This window comes from Podarcis gaigeae (assembly GCF_964106915.1).
Source record: "Podarcis gaigeae genome assembly, chromosome: 14".
NCBI lineage: Eukaryota > Metazoa > Chordata > Lepidosauria > Squamata > Lacertidae > Podarcis > Podarcis gaigeae.
The window spans coordinates 4,994,301-5,014,713 of record NC_139690.1 but is presented as its reverse complement, the minus strand read 5'-3'; the positions used below and the strand labels follow the sequence as shown (position 1 = coordinate 5,014,713).

Sequence of the window (20,413 nt, the reverse complement as noted above, 5' to 3'; positions counted from 1 at the left end):
GACTGTTTTTTGGGGGGGGGCGGGACTCGCTGGTTCTGAAGGGGAAGCCGCGCCTTGGAAAAACCCAAACGCCCTTCTCCAAACCATAGAGCATGGGCTCCTAGATGGTCTCGAGGAAGTGGGCGTGCCCGCAGCGCCCCAGGGGCGGGGTTCTCGCCTGCGTCACGCGCCTGTGTTTGTATCTGCGCGTGTTGGGGGGCGCGGGGAGGGAAAGGCTGGCTCGCCTGGCGCGGAGGGAGGAGAAGCAGCGGCGAGGCGCCACCATGCCCGTGAGTGGGGGCCACTCGGAAGGCGGGCGGCGCGGCAAGGGTTAATGGGTGGGAGGGGGCAGAAAGAGGAGAGAAGCCCCCTCGGCTCTGCCTGTCGGGGGGCGGCTTGTCCCATTACTTAATAGGAGAGAAGGGGTGGGTGGGATGTTCCACTCTGTTTACGGGCGGGGGTGGATCAGGACTTTTACGGTGGGGGGGGGTGTAGGGGAAAAAAAAGCACTTATTCTGCTTTATGCGCAGGTATAGCCACACACACAAACACTTCGCCACGATCAACGCCTCCGCCCCCATGACAGGTCGTATGCATTGATCCCAAACCCAGCACCGGGATCATCCGACCCATGCCCTTTCCCCGGAGAGGAATTCCCGGTACCCACGGACTCCTGGCCACAGGCCAGCTGCGAAGCCAGGCAGCTCTTTCTGTCTCCCCACCACCACCACACTCTTCCCCTTTAATGCGATGTGCCATATGGATTCCTAGCCAGGGTCCAGCTGTTACTCTTTACCTGGGGATGGATACTGGGCAGTGTGTGGATCACTCTGGTGGAAGCACCAGAGCTCCCTGGAGCCTCAAAATTGTCAGAATAGGTGGAATATAGCTACATAACTGAGCAGATGGCCTGGTGGTGCAGGGAGTACTATGTGGCCTCCTTTCACTTTGGCATCTAGCTCAGGTATTTTACAGTTTTCTAGTCTGCTTTTCAGTTTAATTTTCCCATACTGCATTTTGAGGCACTTGGTGCAGACAGATGGTAATCTTCAAAGTTCTTTTCTTTAGAGTCAGCTTATTCCTTTCATCATCACCACTCACAGGCACCTACTGGTGTTACAGTGGCTAATTTTAGAATCCACAACAGGCTGTCCAAGGAGAGACATCTCTCCCCCCCCCCCCCCCCGACTTTTTGTTATTCAATGCACTCTTTCCAGGATCTGGGACTCCTTCTGTTTACAACCAAGTCAATATAGTATTGAGCAAATTCAGCACACAAAGGCTGTTGCCATATGGCGAATACTCTAAACCGGGTGGTTCCCAATTAGCTAATTACTGAGGACCCCCTATTTTTCAAAAGCCGATAGTTACCTTTACAAAGCAATTTTCTGAACAAAATATGAGGTAGCATCTAATAAGCAAAGGATTTTAGGTATACTAAAAACCAGACTAGAGCTGAGTGATACCTAGTTTTCAACATCGTGGTATATCAGCAACTAAACATCACAATATTCCAATATATCACAATGTCTGAAATGAGAGATTAGCGTGGGGGAGAAGGGAAGGGGCAGCCGTGGTGATAGGATGGGTGGAGGGAGGAGAGGAAATGGAGTCACATCAAGCTGCCTTCAGCGAAGATGCACTTCCACTGTGGCTACTCCTGCTTCCTGCTGACTAGCTCCGCCTCAATGCCAGGGGATGGTAGTGCCATGGTGCCTTGAAGATAAGCTGCCCTGTTCTCAAATCAGCTGAGAGCTTCATGTGATATTGAGAGTACCTTGATATGTTGCTATGTATTGTCAGGTCAAAATTCTCATCGCACTGTGATTTCAAAACCGATTTTGGCCAATATATTGAAAAATTGCACAGTGCTAAAACAGACCATAAAGTTTGTGTTATTGCCATACAAAAATAACACAAATTTAGTTGGAGCGGCAAGGAATGGGGCCGCAGACCCCCTGGGCGCGTTCTCCGTGGACCCCTAATTGGGAACCACTGCTCTAACCCATAAGAGGAGTGTTCTTGTGATGTTAGTTTTGGGTGGAAAAGGTGGGAAGAGGTACCCAGAGGAGGCAGTGGGCACAGGCTGGATGCCATTGCGGATTGTAGAGTGAGGAGTAGAAAGATCAGGCTTGGGGATCTTTGGGTCCCCAACTGTTGTAATGGGGGATTGTGCCCTGTGTTGTTACCATTTGGATTTGTGTGGCTTGGGCACCTAAATGGTTTGGGGGAACCTTGAGAGAAATACCCAACATAGGTGGTCTAGGATTAGGGAGACCAGGGTTCAAATTCCCACTCACCAGGTGACCTTGGAACAGTCACTGCCTCTCAGCCTAACCTACCACACAAAGTTGTTGTGGGGATTAAATGTACACCACCTTGAGTCCCATGGAGGAAAGGTGGGATATAAATGAAATAATCCTTGCAGGGAAAAGCGAGATATATATAAAAAAACCAACTATAATTAATAATATTCAGTAGTAAACGCCTCTTTCAGCAAAGTTGGCAAACTGCTTTGTTGTACTCATGGCAATAACTCCCTAATATCTCACACAGCTGACCAGAGACTTAGTTCACCCATCCCTTGAGGAGGAAAAGAGAAAACACAAAAAGAAACGTCTGGTCCAGAGTCCAAATTCCTACTTCATGGATGTCAAGTGTCCAGGTAACTATTCTTTAAAGTGTTCTTTCCTGTAAAGGACCACAGAAAACTTGTAGTAAGACAGCCTTTGGCAATCTGGTGTTCCAAAACATCTGGAGGACACCAGATTGGCAAAGACTGCAATAAGAGATAATGGTCTGCCACTTGAATTTGCGTATTAACCTCTTCTCTCCTGGAGTAAAAGTACTGCGAAGGCACATGCAGTGGATCTGTGTTATTTTCTTCATTACTTTTATCATTTATCAGTTCCCAAGAATAAAAAAGAAGTAGATTCCTTGAGAATGAATTGTAATTATTCTACTTTTTGCCTTACCTGCTTCAACATCCCAATGAGCAATAAATAATGCTCATTTATTGAAGAATTAATTTAGTCCTGTATCCATAACAAAAAATGTTCAATGGTCTTGATAAATCCCTGATTTGTAAGATTGGTTATTTATCCAACACTAGACAATTTAATAGTCTCATAAGCAAATATTTTTAATAAATCTCATTGGCCATAAAACTTTAAATATAAAGGCTGTGAGGGGAATTACTTTAAGGAAAAACCAGGTACTTATTTCCTTTTGCAGTTTTGAGCAATGGTTTCTGCCAGTTCTGCTGGCAATGTAACATTCACTGGCGCGACTCATTTTTCACTTTCATTACTGAAACACTGGAGCAACTTATCAGAAGAGTTTATTCAAAAGGTCAGGTTGATGAAATAGTTTCCTCCTCCTAAAGGTTGAAAGTGTAATTAATGGGAGATACTGCGTGTGTGTGTGTGTGTGTGTGTGTGTGTGTATCAAACATTTTCCAAGTGCTATCCAAGTACACCAGTGTTGTTTACAGGCTGCAATCCTTTGCATACCTATCTATTCCCACTGAACTTGGTGAGACTTACTCCTAAGCGTACACGAGGTTTATTACATTTTTCAGCCTGCTGCCTACATATCTAGTTTTTGCTTCTGGAATTGGCTTTTTAAGGCTAAATGTTGTCTAAGGATGAAAATGTTGCATCTGACATTCTCTCACTTGCTGCAGCAAGAGGACAAATCTTTATCTTCTATTTATCAGCTCTTCAGGTATTTGAAGAGCATGATCATGTCTCTGTCTTCTCCAGGCTCAACAATACCCAGTACTTCAACCTCCCTCATAGCAGTCATTTCCTATACCTTGACCATCCCCACTGTCCTCCTCTGAACTCATTCCAATTTTTCTTAAATTGTGTTTCCCAAACCTAAACACAGTACTTCAGTTGAGGTCTGACTAGTGCAGAATAAAGTTGAACTGTCACTTCTTGTGACTATAGTTTTATTAATATAGCTTAAAATAGCATCAGTCTTTTTTAAAGCAGTTTCACACTGCTGACTCATGTTCAGCTTGTTGGTGACTACAATCCTGCCATCTATTTCTACAATCAGTTTAACAGTAGGGCCAAACATTGTTTGTAAAATCATACATACACCCTTTGGTTTTCTTAAGGTATGAAGCTTGTTGCATTTCTTTGAAAAGTTCTACAGTGGTACCTCGGGTTAAGTACTTAATTCGTTCCAGAGGTCCATTCTTAACCTGAAACTGTTATTAACCTGAAGCACTACTTTAGCTAATGGGGCCTCCTGCTGCCACTGCGCCACCGGAGCCCGATTTATGTTCTTATCCTGAAGCAAAGTTCTTAACCTGAAGCACTATTTCTGGGTTAGCGGAGTCTGTAACCTGAATTGTATGTAACCTGAAGCGTATGTAACGAGAGGTACCACTGTATTTTTGTTTTTGCAATTGTAAACATCTGTGTGACACCAGTACACATGTACAAAAACCTATTTTTTTCTCATGGGCAAATGGGTTTGAGAAACACATTAAGAGTCTCTTCCTTTCTCTTCATAAATGAGCACTGTAACTGAAATACACTGACTGTCTAACCATTGGCACACACTCTGAGAACAACTTCAGAGCATGTCTATTTTTATGAAATTAAATAAAGTTGTACAGGGGAAGAGACCCAGATTCAAGGTACCGCACAGTTATGGACAGCACTTGGTGGCCTTAAAAAACCAACTCACGTGTACTAATTGTAACACAGAGGCAAGAAAGACCTGAGAGGGCAATGCACATTATTTGACATCCCAGTCTAGCATTAGGTAATATGTTGGACACTCAGTGTAGTATCAGTGTGTATGTCCATTGGAATGAAAAATACATGCTTTTTAAAATTCAGGATGCTACAAGATCACCACAGTATTCAGCCATGCTCAGATAGTGGTGCCCTGTGTAGGATGCTCGACTGTCTTGTGCCAACCAACAGGAGGCAAAGCCAGACTCACAGAAGGTAGGGGAAAACCACCTTGCTCCTTTAATCAGGCTTCTTCTGCGCAGATACACCATTTATGCCATGACCTTAGTATTCATTAACACAGGCAGCTTATTCAGGCAGTCTATGTTTTGAAAAAAATTGTTGATTTTATCTCCTAATGTATTTGTAGACTTCAGAATTTCCCAGCCTGCTGGCTGGGACTTATGAGGAACATATGGTGGGGACCAGATTTGGGAAGGCTGTTCTAGAGACATAGGGATTACCCATAGTTCATTGATTCAACACATGCATAAAGTATTAGCTTCAGTCCCTGTCATCTTCAATTAATGGCTTTTGGGTAGCAGAGCCAAGAAAAACCTGTGCCTGAAATGGACAGAAGAGTAAATATTGGGCTAGATAGATCAATGGTCTGACTCGGTATGTGGCAGATTGGTTTGCTCAGTCACAAAACCGCTTTAATGTTAATGATTGGACATGCATCTGGAAATATACTCAAACATCTTCAACCATTGAAGGGTAGGGCTGTTGTTTTTTGGCAGAATTTAGAACACAGCATTAAAATTCTTCTCAGAAACAAAAAGTGGGGCATCAGCACTTGAGGATAAGCATATATAAGGCAGGGCCTTGGATGTAGCGAGTGGCTGGCTAGAAGACCCAAGTTTTCTGGAATGCCAACCTGTCCACACACATTTAGCAGAAATTGCCGCTGATCACTGCCTAGTCTGGAGGGAAGGTCAGGGGAATACGCCATTTCTTAAAATTCTGTTCATTCTAGTGTGGCTAAAGTTGAATCACAAATGCAAGGGCTCTTAAAAACCTATATGAGCAAATGGGTTCAATGTTAAACGAGGTTCTCAACTGGCAGAATTGCAGCTTGGCAAAATTCCCAGAACTATTAAGTCCAGAGGTGCCGTTGAAGTTAAAATTATTAACTGAAAGATTTCCTAGTTGTTAAGTTACTCTGCATTTCAACAGGTAAAAATATTCTAAAGGTAAATTAACTCAGTGCAGTTCAATTATGGGAGATAATGCACTAGGATGGCGAGGTAGGGGACAGTGAGAGTTGAATTTCTTTAAAGGGAACTGAGAATATGATATAAAGATCAGTCATTTTGGCAGGGGGTGGGGGGAATCCTTACAGGGAGACAGAAATAATATAAGCATTAATGCAAGTTTCCCAATGAGAACAATTTGACAAGGGAAACTCTGTACACTTGGATATTTACAAACACAAACATCTGGGGTTATTTTACAAGTAGGAGGTTTGATATTCATGTCATTGTCTGCAGTCTTTATAAGCTCTTTGGATCTCATGTATGGTGCTCTTTCTTTCCAGGTTGCTCATTTAGAAGAAAGCAACACTGAAGAATTCCTGTGCTGCTGTAAATGATACCACTGGAAGCCTTATGTTTGACAGTGCTGCTTAATCTAGCAAGTTAATTATGTCTAGCTGTGGGGTGGGGTTTTGTGCAGATTTTGTGTATATGTTTAGGGGTAACCAAACTCTATTTTTATAGCTTTTATTATACAATGAACCTTGAATGAATAAGGCTGTTAATTATGTCATTTGAATGCATTTAGTGCATTTTTCTTTGCAGTAACAACCAGCTGATCACAATGGTGAAGAAATTCAAATGCCAGTCTTTAAAAAACTTCATAAGAAGGGAACAGTTTTTATATTTTAACCCTGCTGGTTTTGCAGCTATAGGGCCTAGTCTTCTTGGAACTTCTGATTTGCAAATCTCCACTGAAATGAATAAAAGCAAGAAGAAACATCGCTTACCGGTACTTGGGAAGGACTGTAGCTCCATGGCTGAACATCTGCTTTGCATGCAGTACCCAGCACCCATAGGTGGGGCCGGGAGAGACGACCCCTTGAAATCCTGGAGAGCTGCTGCCAGTCAGTATAGACAATTTATATTAAGATAAGTAATTTTACTTACTTCCAGCTGTGGGTCCTCCACCTCGATCCCAATTCTCCTCAAACGATTTGGGATGTCCCTCCCCGTTTATGCAAAAGCTCAAGATTATATATTAAACGCCATTGCTGTGCTCTGGTCTCAGAAAAACCCACAAGGATCCCTCCTTTTTCCTCCATTCTTCTTATTTCCTATAGAAAAAGAGCACCAGTTCAGAATCAGACCAATGCAGGGAAGATAGGCCTATGAATGCTTCCACTCTTGCTGTGAAGCCAGCAGAGAGAGGTGTCACAATGTGGCGTGGAGATTAGGCCGAGGAGGCCACAGGAAAAGGATTATTACTGAGCCAAGTGGAACAATGGTCTGACTCAGTGTAAGGCAGCTTCCTAGGTTCCTATTGGTTTATTGTTTTGGTAGTCTTGCCCAGGAAAAGTTCACAAAAGGTGCTGATCCTATTTCCTGGCTGGTCAACTAACTGCACAGCACTTGACAAACGTTTTCAGAACCGGCTTGCATTGTTGTGTGCCTCTCTGTTGATACAATGCAGTGTCCTTGTTAACTTTTCTGATTTTATTTTTATGGGGAGGCACTGCCGTTCAGTGTTAGATCACATACTTTGCATGCAGACAGCAGATGAAGGAAAAGAAGATGGAGAGCTTCTCTGCTTGTCAGAGGAAGCAGCAGTGAGCTAGTTGGGTAAATGGACTGACCTAGTAGACAGCAACTTCTAATGTTCTTGTTCTCAAATTGATCATCCAGTTGGGAGAGCATGAGACTCTTAATCTCAGTGGTGGGTTTGAGCCCCAAGTTGGGCAAAAGATTCCTGCATTGCAGGGGGTTGGACTAGATGACCCTTGGGTCCCTTCCAACAGTACAATTCTATGATTCTATAGACTGTTTTCTGCCTCTTGAACTGCTCTTTATAGCCTGTACTGCATAGTCAGCAGAATGACATGCACTTCACTAGTTCTGGTCAGTAGAGCAAATGTCAGTAGACCCACAGTACTTAAACCAGAAATGCAAGTTGCTGCAAGGAGTACTAAATTGTGGATTGGTGTTATGGCGGTTGCATTTCTGACTGGTTTGAGTATTTTATCAGGCATTAAGAGAATTCACTGCAGATTAATCATAATTACTACAGCCTGTGTCTTATTCCTTACTTGGTAATATTCAGAACATAAGTCTCAAAACCATCATTAGAGGTACACAGGCCTCCTTCCAAGTTTGAAGAGTCTTAGTTGATCAGTAGTTGTCTCTTTCCTCAACTAAAGCTGTGTTTTGTGCTTTTTTAATTTTTCTGCATTAGAATCAATAAACTGCTTGATATGAAATCTGAAAGTGTGAGCTGCCTTACTGCACTTCTTAAAAAGTTAACCTGTCTTGCTTTATCCAAGGAATTGTTAATTTAGGTAAATGTATAAATTGTAGTTACACATTCATTTGTGAACCAATTTGTGTAGGTTTAGCCCCAGCAAAGAAACTTTGTGCTTCTTTAGGGGCTATTTCAAAAGTTTCAAGATGACACACTCTTGTGACTAACAGTGGATGAGGGGCTTCTTAAAGAAGCTTCCAGGTAAGGACCCCCCCCACTGTCTTACTTTCCCATCCTTCTATACCTCTGTCATCCCCATGCAGTTTTTACAAATGTTGCTCTACACTTCTTAAAACTACAAGGAAGCAAGATAGCTGTTGTCCCAGATTCCAGAATTTACACCTCTTGCCAAAAAGGGGGCAAATGCAATTGAACATGATGTAGCACCCATAGCCACTTGAACTTCGTCAACAACATAAAGTATTTATTGGTTAAGGCATACAAAAAGGCTAGTCAATAATAAAAGGATCCAAATAGTCATTTTACATAAGCATAATTAGTTCAGCCAAATTTCAGATCGCTGGAGAAAAGGCAGGGGCAGGAGAAAAAGAAACATATAACATGATTTATATAAGGATCATTGTGACAGATCAATCATTTAGCACCTAGGCCAGCCCTCCTGAACCTCATACCCTTGAAGTTTTGTACTACAATTCCCATCAGCCCCAGGACTCCACTCTTACAACTAGCAGGGATGACTAAAAAAGTGAAGAAGATGGTGCACCAGGCTCTCAGAGGAATTCTAGGCTAATAAAACAACAACAAAGGACCATCTTGGATATGCTTTCTAGAGAAGAGCAAGAAAAAATGTCAGGCGCAGCCTCAATCTATGCATATTCACTCGGGAGCAAGTCTCATTTATTCAACTGGGCTTACTCCCAAGTAGATGCACATAGGAGTGAAGCTTTTAAATAAATGTAAACTTCTCTTAAAGCTTTCAAATGGCTGTTTCCTACACTTCACAAATAATACACGCAGTAAAGTGTTGACTGGCAGGAAGCAACATTGGCAGCCTATTGTGACCATGCCTACCTGAAACCAACTACAATTTTGCTATTGTGAGGCAAACATGACATCAAAATTCCACACACACACACGACTACCTTCAAGTCTAGGAAATTATTACTGGGCGGGCAAGTTCTTAAACTATTAAAAGCAAAATAGCAGCACCCGACATAAACTTAAAGAGTCTCTTGTAAAGTCAATCCCACCATAACTTCAGGATTTAGTACCTTTCTGTACATTGTATCAATGTTACTGAAGTGGAGGGTTGAGCCCTGCTAACGGTTCCAGCCAGAAGGGGAAGGAGGTCCTTTGACTGTCCCTAAGGGGCTGATGGGAATTGCTGCTCTTAGCAGCTCAGTCCCTGCTGCCTTTCTCTGTCCGTTATTGAGAGCTGGCACCCACAAGCAGGCATAGTAGAACCAAAACACTGCATGATTAATAGACCTCTGTTGCTCTCCTGATGTCTTGGCACAACTGTACTTGAGTCAAGCAGTGCCTGTGGCAGTCATCCCCTGGGTTTTAACCTAGGTGATATATCAACACATTGCCCAAGACCAATATGAGGGCCAGACTGCGATGGCAGTTTCATCAGGCGGTATATTCTGAGTGAAACGGCTGCTGCTCCCAAGTGCCCAGCGTGCCGAAGGAGAAACAAGCTGCAGCCATGTGCTGTAGGCAGAGGGACTCAGGAGCAGCGGTGGTTTCACTTGCAATATACCGCCGGGTGAAACTGCCACCGTGCTCTGGCTGAAGGCAGAGGCAGCCTTGTGAATGGAGCATCACAGGCTCTGGGCACTTGGCTTCTGTCACCTGGCTGCTTTCTTCTGGGAGGGTGAGCTGCATCTTTCCTCCAGGTTGGTCACACGGGAGTAAAGACCCAGCACGCTCACTGGGGTGTAGGGGAAGGCAGACAAACGGAAGGAGCCTGATAGGCTCTGTGCGCTTGGCTACCACCTGGCTGCATTCACCCAGGAGGGTGGGGTGTGTCTTTCCCCCCAGAGTGGTCTTTCACCCCAGGAGAAAAGACACAGTGCGACTACTTGCTCGGGGGAAGGCAAAGGCAGGCAAACACACAGATCCTGACAGACTCTGCACTTGGCTACCACTGTCTGGCTGACTCCCTCCACCCCCCAGTGTCTGGCAAGAGGAACAAGCTGCCTCAGCTCCTGGCCAATGCAGCTTGTTCCTTCCTCTGTTTCAACATCATGGTGTATCGTCGGATCAGGATGTTTGGCTGGTACATCACAATGTTGAAAAGCTGGCATCACCCAGCCCTACCCCCTCAATCTTTCAAATACAACAGTGAAAGTTAAAAGTCAATTTCTCAATTAAGATCAGAGAATGAAGAAGTGAAATGATGTGATTGGCAACTAGATTTGGCTTTGGGTGGTAAAAGTTACCACTGCTCACACTTTTGGCAACTTGCACCCGAGAAATACCTTCAATGAGAGTTTGCTTGACCCACATGGCTGCTTCCCTGAGTAGCGAGTTTGAATGCAGCACAACCAACATAGAATGGGGACATGCCTTTGCAATATGATGCTTTCAGTGCTATGGACACCTGTCAGCATATATAGCTTTCCACATTTCTTTTGGGATCTTGTTTAATCCTGTAAGGAGCTGCTTTTAACAGTGTGCTGTGTCAACTTATCCTGTTCAAATTCCATTGCAATCTTTAAGGCAATGCTGCTAAGGGAAACAGACTGCATGTTACAAATAATTGTGACCACCACACCCTTGGGTGGCACCAGTGGGCCACTGTTTGACGCTGCAGAGTCTGGCTCTTCAGGAAGAATGAGCAGGACGCTGCTTGCACCCACTGCCCCACCTGTGTGGTAGGCATAGTGTCGCTGCCGCCTGCAGAAGCCATATTCCTGCTTATTCTCCACCACACTCCAGGCCATCCCATATTTAACATCTTTGTCCCCAGGTGCTTTTGTGTTTGGAACTGGCCTCCACATCATCGCTACAGTGCCAGGTTTGAGATAGCCAGGAAGGAGTCCAGCAGCGAGGTTTTCCAGCTGTCCAAGTTGATAGCCATACAGCATAGCATTGCCAAATTTAAGAAGGTCGCTCACTGTGGAGAGGAAGCCACCACCAGCCCACTTGTAGGAGTTGTCCACGTAGGGTGCGTTGACCAGACGGCCTTTTTTGTTGTGAATGTAGTTCCTGGAGGGGGAAGCAAGAAGGATGGTCATCCACAAAGAAAAGGAAGCAACTATTTCATTCAAATGTGCCATAGGCAAGCTTCAGAAACTGCACGCGAGAAGAAAGCAAAAGATGGCGATAACCCAGGCACAGGCAAACTTGGCCCTCCAGATGTTTTGGGAGTACAACACCCATCATGCCTAGCTAACAGGATCAGTGGTCAGGGATGATGGGAGTTGTAGTCCCAAAACATCTGGAGGGCTGAGTTTGCCTATGCCTGTGATAACCAGTGCAATGTTTTTTTTCCAAACGGGGAAGCTTTGCCCAATTAACAAGCACCACTCAGCTATTTGCTGGATTCACCACTGCTTGGTTCCACATCTCAGCATGGAGTTGCTTTACTATGAAAGGTAAGAGGACAAGTTGCACTAGAACAGCAGAAAGGAAACAAGGCTATCAGTGCTGTAGCCACATCATTGTACTGGTGAAGGCTAGACCTCCAAGTACACTGATGAGCCTCTTGAGCAGTAAAGCTTTTGTATGCATTCAAAGCCAGCCCTACTTCACTGTAAAGTAATGAAGATGCCTCAGAACTCGGTCCCTCCAAATTTGAAATCTAGGTGAGAACCCTTCCTCACAGCTTTCTGAATTAAAAGACACACAGCAAAAATGCCAGTAAACAGCTTGCCAGCCATGGAAACTCGTAAGAAACTGGAGAATTTCGAGGGCTGTGGAACTGTAGGTATGAACAAATTTAAGCACTGTTAACTTGGCTGTATTATGATCTTAGATCTAGGGCAAAACTCACTCTGCTTCTTATACTTGGCTCTTTGAAAAAGGTATAACTACAAAAAATGTATGTAGAGTGGTACCTCGGGTTACAGACGCTTCAGGTTATGTGATTTTGGGTTGCACACCACCCCGAACCCGGAAGTACGGGAATGAGTTACTTCTGGGTTTAGGCACTCGCGCAGAATCGCTAAATCGTGCTATGCGCAGAAGCGACCTGTGCTGCGGGTTGCAAACGTGCCTCCTGCACGGATCACGTTCGCAACCCGAGGTTCCACTGTACTATCATCTCACAGCCTTGGATTATGTAAATACAAAGAGAACCACAAGGTGGCAGTGAACTCTGATTTTAGAACATCACTCCCAGACATGCTGAAGCATTACATTAAGCTTATCAGGTCCCCTTAATTTTGCTTGGAATTATGTGAACTGCTACATATGATTTACTTTCATTTATAAAAATTAAGGGCTTATCCATCTTCCTCAAGTCACTGTCCCTAACAATTTTTCCAAAATATTAGCTTCTTAACACTAAACATCCACAATTAAAATGTTCCCTGTGACATGTCCCTTGGAAATTGTCTATACTTTCTAACAGCAATAGCTGTGCCATTTTTTCTTTTTGTGAGGGGTGAGGGAGTTTTTTTCTAAGCAGTTGATTAACACAACATATTGCTTCTGATCTCTTAATAATTTGTAATTAAAACTCCTGCTCATCTGGGGATCATTGAATGGGCACTATGGAGGGGGGAGAGAGAGAAGGGTACCCAAGGCATGGGAACTATTGGAAACCATTCATCAGGGCTATTCCAAACTTTAAAGTGTTTCTACAGAATTTAACTCAATATTTAACTAAATTTTAAGAATTGGCAGTGTCTTATTACCTGCACCAACTACTAATTCTTCATCTTGTTCTAAAGCAGCCCTCCCCAACCTGGTGCCTGTAGTTTTGGACTACAACTCCCATCAGCCCCCGACAGCATGGCCATATGGCACAGGGAGTAAACAGTGTTTTCGTGCACTCTGGCTTCCATAACGATGTCCCATTGTGCCAGAAGCAGTTCAGTCATGCTGGCCACCTGCCGCAGAAAGCTGTCTGCAGATAAACGCCGGCTCTCTCGGCCTGAAAGTGGAGATGAGCGCTGCACCCCCTAGTCTATTTCAACTGGACTTAACCATCCAGGGGTCCTTTAGTATGGTTATGCTGCTGGGAGTTGTAATCCCAAACATCTGGAGGGCACAAGGTAGGGGAAAACTGAGCTATGCACAACTCAAACGGAGCCAATAACTGCTCAGTGGTGAATGAGAGAAAATAAGGCTGTTGCAGAGGGGACATGCCATATAAAGATACACAAGTGCTTCTGTCAGTGTCAGTGGAACCCAGATTGCTGTGGATACTCCAAAGAACATATTTTATTAAGCCAAAACAAATGAACAGCAACTGTTGCAAGCCCACGGGACATGACTGCATGGAAGTTTACCTCGCTCTGTTGTATATAAGGGGCTCATTATCATCCAGTCCTGTTGCCAACATATCCAGATCACTAAATATTTTCAGCATGTAGTCTGTGAATTTCTGACCCGAGGCTCTCTCCACAACAGCACTCAGAAGAGTAAATCCATGAGTTGAATACAAAAACTGGCTACCTTGAAGGGAAGAAGAAAGGTACATTTTATACACAGTTTATGCTGTGAGCATTTTACACACCACTGGTGCTTAGTCCCCTAAAGAGGGATCTACTTAGATTGAGAAGATGTGAGAGTTGAAAAAATGTACTTTATTAAGTTAACTCTAAGTCTTAAACTGTATAAAGGTAACTCTTTCAGCACATAAAAGTGTAGGACTTAAATAAACACCTCTCAATATAACAAGCTGCTCTCTTTCTCATACTTTTAAACGTAATATTAAAAATTTCTGGGATTTACATATCTGAAATATTGTTGCAATCGAAATTATTCAACCCCCATTGCAAATCAGGTTTATTATTAAAATTTACAGACTTTCAGCTGTTTGCAATGAGCAAACCAAAGCAATTGAAATAGCTCAACACAACAGATGCTTCAAGTGGTTTCCCCAAATTCAGCTGAAATTGCAACTTAAAATGACTTCTCCAGTCTCACCCCTTCATGGCAAGCATCTTTAGTACTTAGTGGAGCAGCCTCTTGCAGACCTGCTGCAAAAGAGATGCATAGCCAGACAGCAGCTTCTGGCAGCACTCCTGAGAATCTTAGCCCACTCCTCAGGAGCAATGGTCTCCAGTTCAGTAATATTTTGGGTTTGCGTTCTGCAACTGCCTTCTTCAAATCCCACCAGTGATTTTCTATCTAACAAGACCATTTCTGGGTTAAGGTTAGGGTTAATTTTAGGATTGGGTTAGGTTTAGGGTAAGAATTAGAATAAGGGCTAGGGTCAGGGTCAGTTTTGTTTTATGTTGTCTTGTGATTTTGATTCATTTCCTGTTGGTTTGCTGGGGAGCGCCTGGCTGCCTTCAGGTGGTGCAAAGGGCTCTAAGATGCAGCTTCCGGGCTGCCTCCACCTTCCATGACCCCAGCAACTATTCAGCCGGCTGCATGCAAGCAGGAGCAGGGCAAGGATCTCTCAGCTGTGAAGGGAGGCTTCACGCTGCCTATCGGAGCAGCCCTGATCCCAACTCCTACTTGAGTGCAAGCAGGAGGGGGCAGGGATCTTCCTTTTATGCAGTGCGAAGCCTCCCTTCCCAGCTGAGGGATCCCAGCTGCCTCCTGCTTGCATGCAAGTAGGAATGGGATCAGGCTGCTCTGATGGGAAGGGAGGCATCATGCTACCTATCAAAGCAGAACAAAGTGCCTTTGTGCGATGGTGGGAGGAGCAAGGCCGCTAGCACTGCGACTCGAGCCTCGCCGCTGCCTCCGCCGCTCTCGGCCCTCCTTCTCTGCCTTCCATACCTGGCACACCGCTTTCCCACCACCACCATCGCCGAAGAACCAGCAAGTCATGGGGCTGCCCAGGCTCATTGAGAAAGGAGAGAGAAGCCTCGGAGGATGGGGAAGTGTGGTGGTCCTTGATTAGTTGCATCAGGTGTGCTTGAGCTGTATTTGTGCTATTGCGAGTGATTCTATTCAGGGGGTTGAATAATAGTGAGACTGGAGAAACCAGTTTAAGTTGTAGTTTTAGCTCAATTTGGGGAGACCACTTGAAGCATCCATTGTGTTGAACATCCATGTGTTTGATTTGCTCATTGCAAACAACTGAAGGTCTGTAAATTTTGATAATAAACCAATTTGCAATGGGGGTTGAATAATTTCGATTGCAACTGTATACTCACTCTTTGGAACATAGGAAGCTACCTTATATAGAGTCAGACTATTGCCCATCTAGATCCAGACTGTCCACACAGACTGGCAGCAGTTCTCCATGGTCTTTCTCAACCACACCAGAAAATAGTAATAATCTAAGCAGAGACCCTCTGCATGAAAGAATGGGGCTTTACTCCTCCCTTCAGATCCCCACAGAACAGACATAGATATATTTCATGCAAACAGTGGAAGATACCAAACTTAAAAGAGGAAGAGTATAGAAATAAAGACCTACTTCAAAATGAAAATGGAGTAGGCAAAGATAGTCAAACCTTTTCTCCATGAAAAAGTAATGTTGAAACAACCAAGTTATGTGAGCTTCCATAAGGCATATTGACAACACAGCTGTACTAAGCAGTTTGGATTAAATGTACAACTCACCTGGTTTAAAGAACAAAGGATCGTTTTTAAATAAGTTCAGTGAATCAATCACATTATCAAATTTTTCTTTCAAATAATATTCTTTATGTTCAAACTCTGCTTTTTTCTTTTCACTTTTGGAAGGTTTGCCTTCGTGTTCTGGCTTGGCTTTAGCAAAGTCAGTTTTTTCAGAGACTTTGTCTTCTTTCTCTCTGTCAGATGTTATGATATCTTTTGTAGCCTTCAGGGTTCTGTTGGCCTTTTCCTTCTCTTCTTTTACTTTGGAAATATCTTTCTCATAATGGCGAATCCCACTTAACTGTGAAGTGAGCAGTCTTGTTGTAATGGTGACCTACATTTTAAAAAGACATCAGCTCAAGTAAACAGTGGAGTGATATCACATGCTGTCATCAACAAAAACTTTCCAACATTCGGGGTGGGGGGTGGGGACTTGTCAATGACAATCCATTGATCTGCTGACACTTAACTAGCCTCGCTAAAGTCAGCAGGACAACAGAAGGATGCCCCCATCCCAATAAAGAAAGCTATATTCCTATTACATGTCCTTCATTCTTCTTAACAAGAGAGTTATTATGTGTTAGTCACTATTAAACATGTTACAGATGACTGGATATCCAAGAAATTCCATCAGACCGCCGCTTAACGCTGGTGAATGGCCTCATTTACCTTTTCACCTTCATATTCTTTCTCAGGAAATTCTGGAACATACTTCTGCACTGGAGCATCTAAATCCAGCTTTCCTTCCTCCCACAACTTTGCAACAGCAACCATAGTCAGAGGTTTGCTAATGCTGGCAATTCGCAGGACGGTCTCTGGCTTGCAGAGCACACGGTTCTCCACGTCAGCATAACCCATTCCTTTAAGGGAATAAGCAGATTACTGTCAAGTGGTGTTTTGTGCACTGGAATGCCTCAGGCTCTTTGAAAACTAAAAGATCAAGTTGTTTGAGGCTGCGTACACACCATATCTTTAAAGCACATTACTTCCCCCAGAGAATCCTGGAAACTGTTAAGGGTGCTGGGAATTGTAGCTCTATGAGGGATAAGCTATAGTTCCCAGGATTCTTTGAGGGAAGCAACATGCTTTACTGGTTGGTGTGTATGCAGCCTAAGACTTCTCAAAGACTTTTTGATAATTTCCTCTTCTCAAGACAGACAAATGTGAGTTTGGCATAATATGCAGCTTTGGTCTGTTTGCACATCAAATGAATAGCAGCACTTCATTAACATCCATGATAAGAGATATTGTTTGTGGCAAACATGTTTGTTCCAGTATCAATACAAAGTTATCAAGTCTAGGAAGGGTGAATGGCTACCACATTGAGCTCTGAAGCTGCATGAGAGGGCTAGAAAGAACCCAAGGAAACAAATGTTTTTTAACACAAACATAGATGCCATTTAAGATCCTAATTGGAGTTGGAGAGAGGAAGAGAAAAGTTGAAAAGAGACAACGTATCAGAGTTCAAATAAAGGCTTGCTGTCCTGAGAAGTGATTATACAGGTCACAGTACAAGTTAGACCTGCCCAAGCAGGATTAAGGGATGGCACCTCCCTGTGGCAAGCAAACATCTTCAAGAGGGAATGTTTTGAGTCAGTTTATTAGAACTTTCTGAGCAAGTCTTAATTGGGCACATTTGTTATGACTCTCATCAACTTTACAACTCTTGTGAGGGGAACAAAAAAACCTTTGCGACTCCTTTCTCACATCAAATATTTATGCAAGTGGTATGAAGGTCTCAGATTGTGAGGGGGTATTCCATGTCAAGTGATCCAATGACTTTTACCTTACCATTTTATATTGCTTTCTGTTTCAGTTTCTTATAAGTAGTATAAGAGAAGGTCCAATAACTCAAGTTTTTAATTTTTTATCTCATCCTGTTTTTGGGTTATGAGGGTTTGAAATTTCAAAAAATTGATAAATTTGGCCTTGCCAAGACTACACATAAACTTTAAAAGCTCAGCCCAGAATTGAGATACACACGATCCCACCCCATTCCTGCTAGCAGCCAAATGATAGCAGAATTATAACTGACAGGCATGGCAGGAGAATACTGTTGCTCCAGAGCTATGAGGAAGATGGCTAGCCAGCCAGCCAGCCATCATGTGAACGTTACTGACTTATACATAACAAACCTGTATGTGTGACTTACTGACTTACATCACAAACCATCACAAACTTACGTTTCTCCTCAAATTTTGTATTTGGATAGCTTTCCTCCCTCCTGAATCCTCAAAAGAGCTATAGAAATTATATTAATGAATGATAATCTTAAATATATTTTTTTAAATATAAAGACAACCCCTGCCCCTGCATGCAAGAAGTCTTTGACAAACAATAAAAACACATTAATCCTCACTTACCTTCTAACCAAATTTCTTTGCCATCTACAGAAACTCCAGCTACTATTCCAGGAGCTCCCACTTCATCCTATTGGAATAAAATACAACTTTGACTTTCTGAATTTTCCTAATCCTTCTGATGCGCCAATCCTAAGAGTGTGTCTTAAAACCCCCCACAACAACCATTTAAATCTCATTTAATTCCATTAAAGCCACATACCCTTGCCCACATCAATGGAGGTGGAGAAGAAACCACCCTCTTCCTTCTTCCCCAAGCCAAAATTTTGCTAACTGGATCACAATTTTATTCTCTGTGTTAGTTATCAGATATATTTACTCAGGCCTTTGGAGCCACCAGGGCTGCATATGCTTCAGAGTCTTGAGGACCTTTCTCTTGTGCTAGTTTAGTTTAACGTCAATATGATTTTAAAGATTTATTTATTTTTATTGCAAGGGGTTTATAGTATGCTGTAAACGACCCTGCAATCTTCAGATTAAGGGTGGTCTAGAATTAGACTAATCAGAATTTGGTGGATGCAAAGTGAGCAGAAGATTCTCATGAGGATGCTCTATTCTGTCTTGGTCAGACTCCAACTGGGTAAGTGTCCAGTTCTGGGCACCACAATTTAAGGATATTGACAAGCTGGAACAGGTGCAGAGGAGGGTGACCAAGATGATAAAAGCTGTGGAAACCAAGCCTTATGAAGAAAGGTTGAGGGAGTTGGGATCTGATAGCCATCTTCTAATATCTCAAAGGCTGGAAGATGGAGCAGGCTTGTTTTCTGCTGCTCCAGAGAGCAGGAACCTGAACCAATGGATTCAAATGCCAAGAAAGGAGATTATGACTGAACCATAGGAAGAACTTTATAATTGTAAGAGCTGTTCAACAGTGGAATGGACTACCTCAGAAGGTAGTGGATTCTCCATTATTGGAGGTTTTTAAACAGAGGTTGGATTCCCATCTGCCAGATTCTTTTGCTGTGATTCCTGCATTGCAGGGGGGCTGGACTAGATGACCCTTGGGTTCCCTTCCATCTCTATAATTCTCTGATTCTATAGACTTGTACTGCACATTTAAGGCATCCCATGCAGACAGACTAAATTTTTATCATAGTTTATGTTATGTAAATTCAGAACTTTGCCGTTCGGTCCTTTAGAACAAAACAAAACCGAGCGGCGGCGGCGGCGGCATAAACTTTGGCCCTCGGCCCCTCCCCGCCTTCCCACCTTCAGGCGCTGGACAAGGTCCCTGCTGCTGGCCACGGCCCGGGCGAAGCCCTTCTCCGCCCGAGGGCCCTCCCGCTCTTCCTCGCTCCCCACAGCCGCCGCCGCCGCCGCCGCCGCCGTCAGGGCCAGCCCCAGCCCCACGGGGCCCAGCCGCCAGCGGCTCCCGCGAGAGGGCGGACTCCATGGCGCCCGCGGGCCGCCGCTCCCCGGGCGCCTCACGGGCAGCAGGACCCTCCGCGCTGCCGCCAGCCCTCGCAGCATGGCCGGCCAAGAGCTGCCTCGCTCGCCCGGCTCCGGCCTAGGCCCGCGTTGCTAGGAGACGCGCCAGGCAGGAGCAGGAGTCCCCCGAGGGCATCGAGCGGAGCCGCCCGCAATCAGACAGCGCAGGAGCCCATCGAGCGCATCGAGCGGAGTCTTGCGGGGCTTGTTTTATCCCTGCGGAGAGTCGCATATGATTCTCACTGTGCCAAACAGCCAGCCGCCCCTCTATATTCTTTATTTCCTGCTTAGTATACTCAACATATCTCCTGAGTGTGCAGTCCCATTCATCTATTACGTTTAGAATTATCCAACGTTTTAGATTTATTAAGGTTTTTATCCAAATGCGATTTGGGTTTTAAACGCAGCGTAAGGTAGTCTCTGTGGGAGTATATTGTATTTAATTATGGGGTATCACAGAGTTTTTAGGGGGTTAACCAGGCTGGGATAGCTGGGATAGCAGGCTTGTTGCTTTGAATGTCTGGTGTAGATTTTTCTTTTCTTTTTTAAATATTTTTTATTGAATGATTTTATGTTACAAAAAACAGTAGAGCCATACTACCACTAAATATAATTAAGAAATAAAAATTACATACATCAATATTTAATTTGTTATTTGCCATCTTATTTCCTCCCAAACGTTGCATACAAAAACACTCATATGTGCAGACAGCCACATACCCACATCTGGTGTAGATTTTTCAA

The 20,413-nt window shown here is 43.9% G+C and overlaps 2 protein-coding genes across 3 annotated transcripts; one reads left to right on the top strand and one right to left on the bottom strand.

Annotated features, from left to right (window-relative positions):
• Positions 1-89: 89 nt before the first annotated feature.
• On the top strand, positions 90-8,184 carry RPS27L (ribosomal protein S27 like). Its single transcript, XM_083712966.1, has 4 exons — positions 90-269; positions 2,536-2,644; positions 4,839-4,949; positions 6,271-8,184. Exons 1-4 carry the CDS (start codon positions 105-107, stop codon positions 6,297-6,299), a joined length of 414 nt encoding a protein of 137 aa, XP_083569092.1. The 5' UTR covers positions 90-104; the 3' UTR covers positions 6,300-8,184.
• A 444-nt stretch (positions 8,185-8,628) lies between these two features.
• Positions 8,629-19,726, bottom strand: LACTB (lactamase beta). 2 transcript variants are annotated; one of them, XR_014557932.1, is made up of 7 exons: positions 19,451-19,726; positions 18,245-18,311; positions 16,551-16,741; positions 15,885-16,215; positions 13,649-13,814; positions 10,324-11,399; positions 8,629-10,155 (listed from the first exon to the last, which is right to left on the bottom strand). XR_014557932.1 is itself a non-coding variant. In XM_083712723.1 (6 exons), exons 1-6 carry the CDS (start codon positions 19,709-19,711, stop codon positions 10,835-10,837), a joined length of 1,581 nt encoding a protein of 526 aa, XP_083568849.1. In that variant the 5' UTR covers positions 19,712-19,726; the 3' UTR covers positions 8,629-10,834. The 2 variants fall into 2 exon arrangements, 1 of the variants encoding a protein (XP_083568849.1); XM_083712723.1 differs by having other exon boundaries at positions 8,629-11,399.
• Between the last annotated feature and the right edge of the window lie 687 nt (positions 19,727-20,413).

Excerpts from the sequence above, each read along its gene's own strand:
- RPS27L (XM_083712966.1), top strand. The coding sequence starts at position 105 with ATGGTCTCGAGGAAGTGGGCGTGCCCGCAGCGCCCCAGGGGCGGGGTT. Across the intron at positions 270-2,535 it reads GGCGAGGCGCCACCATGCCC|CTGACCAGAGACTTAGTTCA; the intron begins GTGAGTGGGGGC and ends TATCTCACACAG. Across the intron at positions 4,950-6,270 it reads CAAAGCCAGACTCACAGAAG|GTTGCTCATTTAGAAGAAAG; the intron begins GTAGGGGAAAAC and ends CTTTCTTTCCAG.
- LACTB (XM_083712723.1), bottom strand. The coding sequence starts at position 19,711 with ATGCTGCGAGGGCTGGCGGCAGCGCGGAGGGTCCTGCTGCCCGTGAGG. Across the intron at positions 18,312-19,450 it reads ACCTTGTCCAGCGCCTGAAG|GATGAAGTGGGAGCTCCTGG; the intron begins GTGGGAAGGCGG and ends TTATTCCAATAG. Across the intron at positions 13,815-15,884 it reads TCCTTTGTTCTTTAAACCAG|GTAGCCAGTTTTTGTATTCA; the intron begins GTGAGTTGTACA and ends CTTCCCTTCAAG.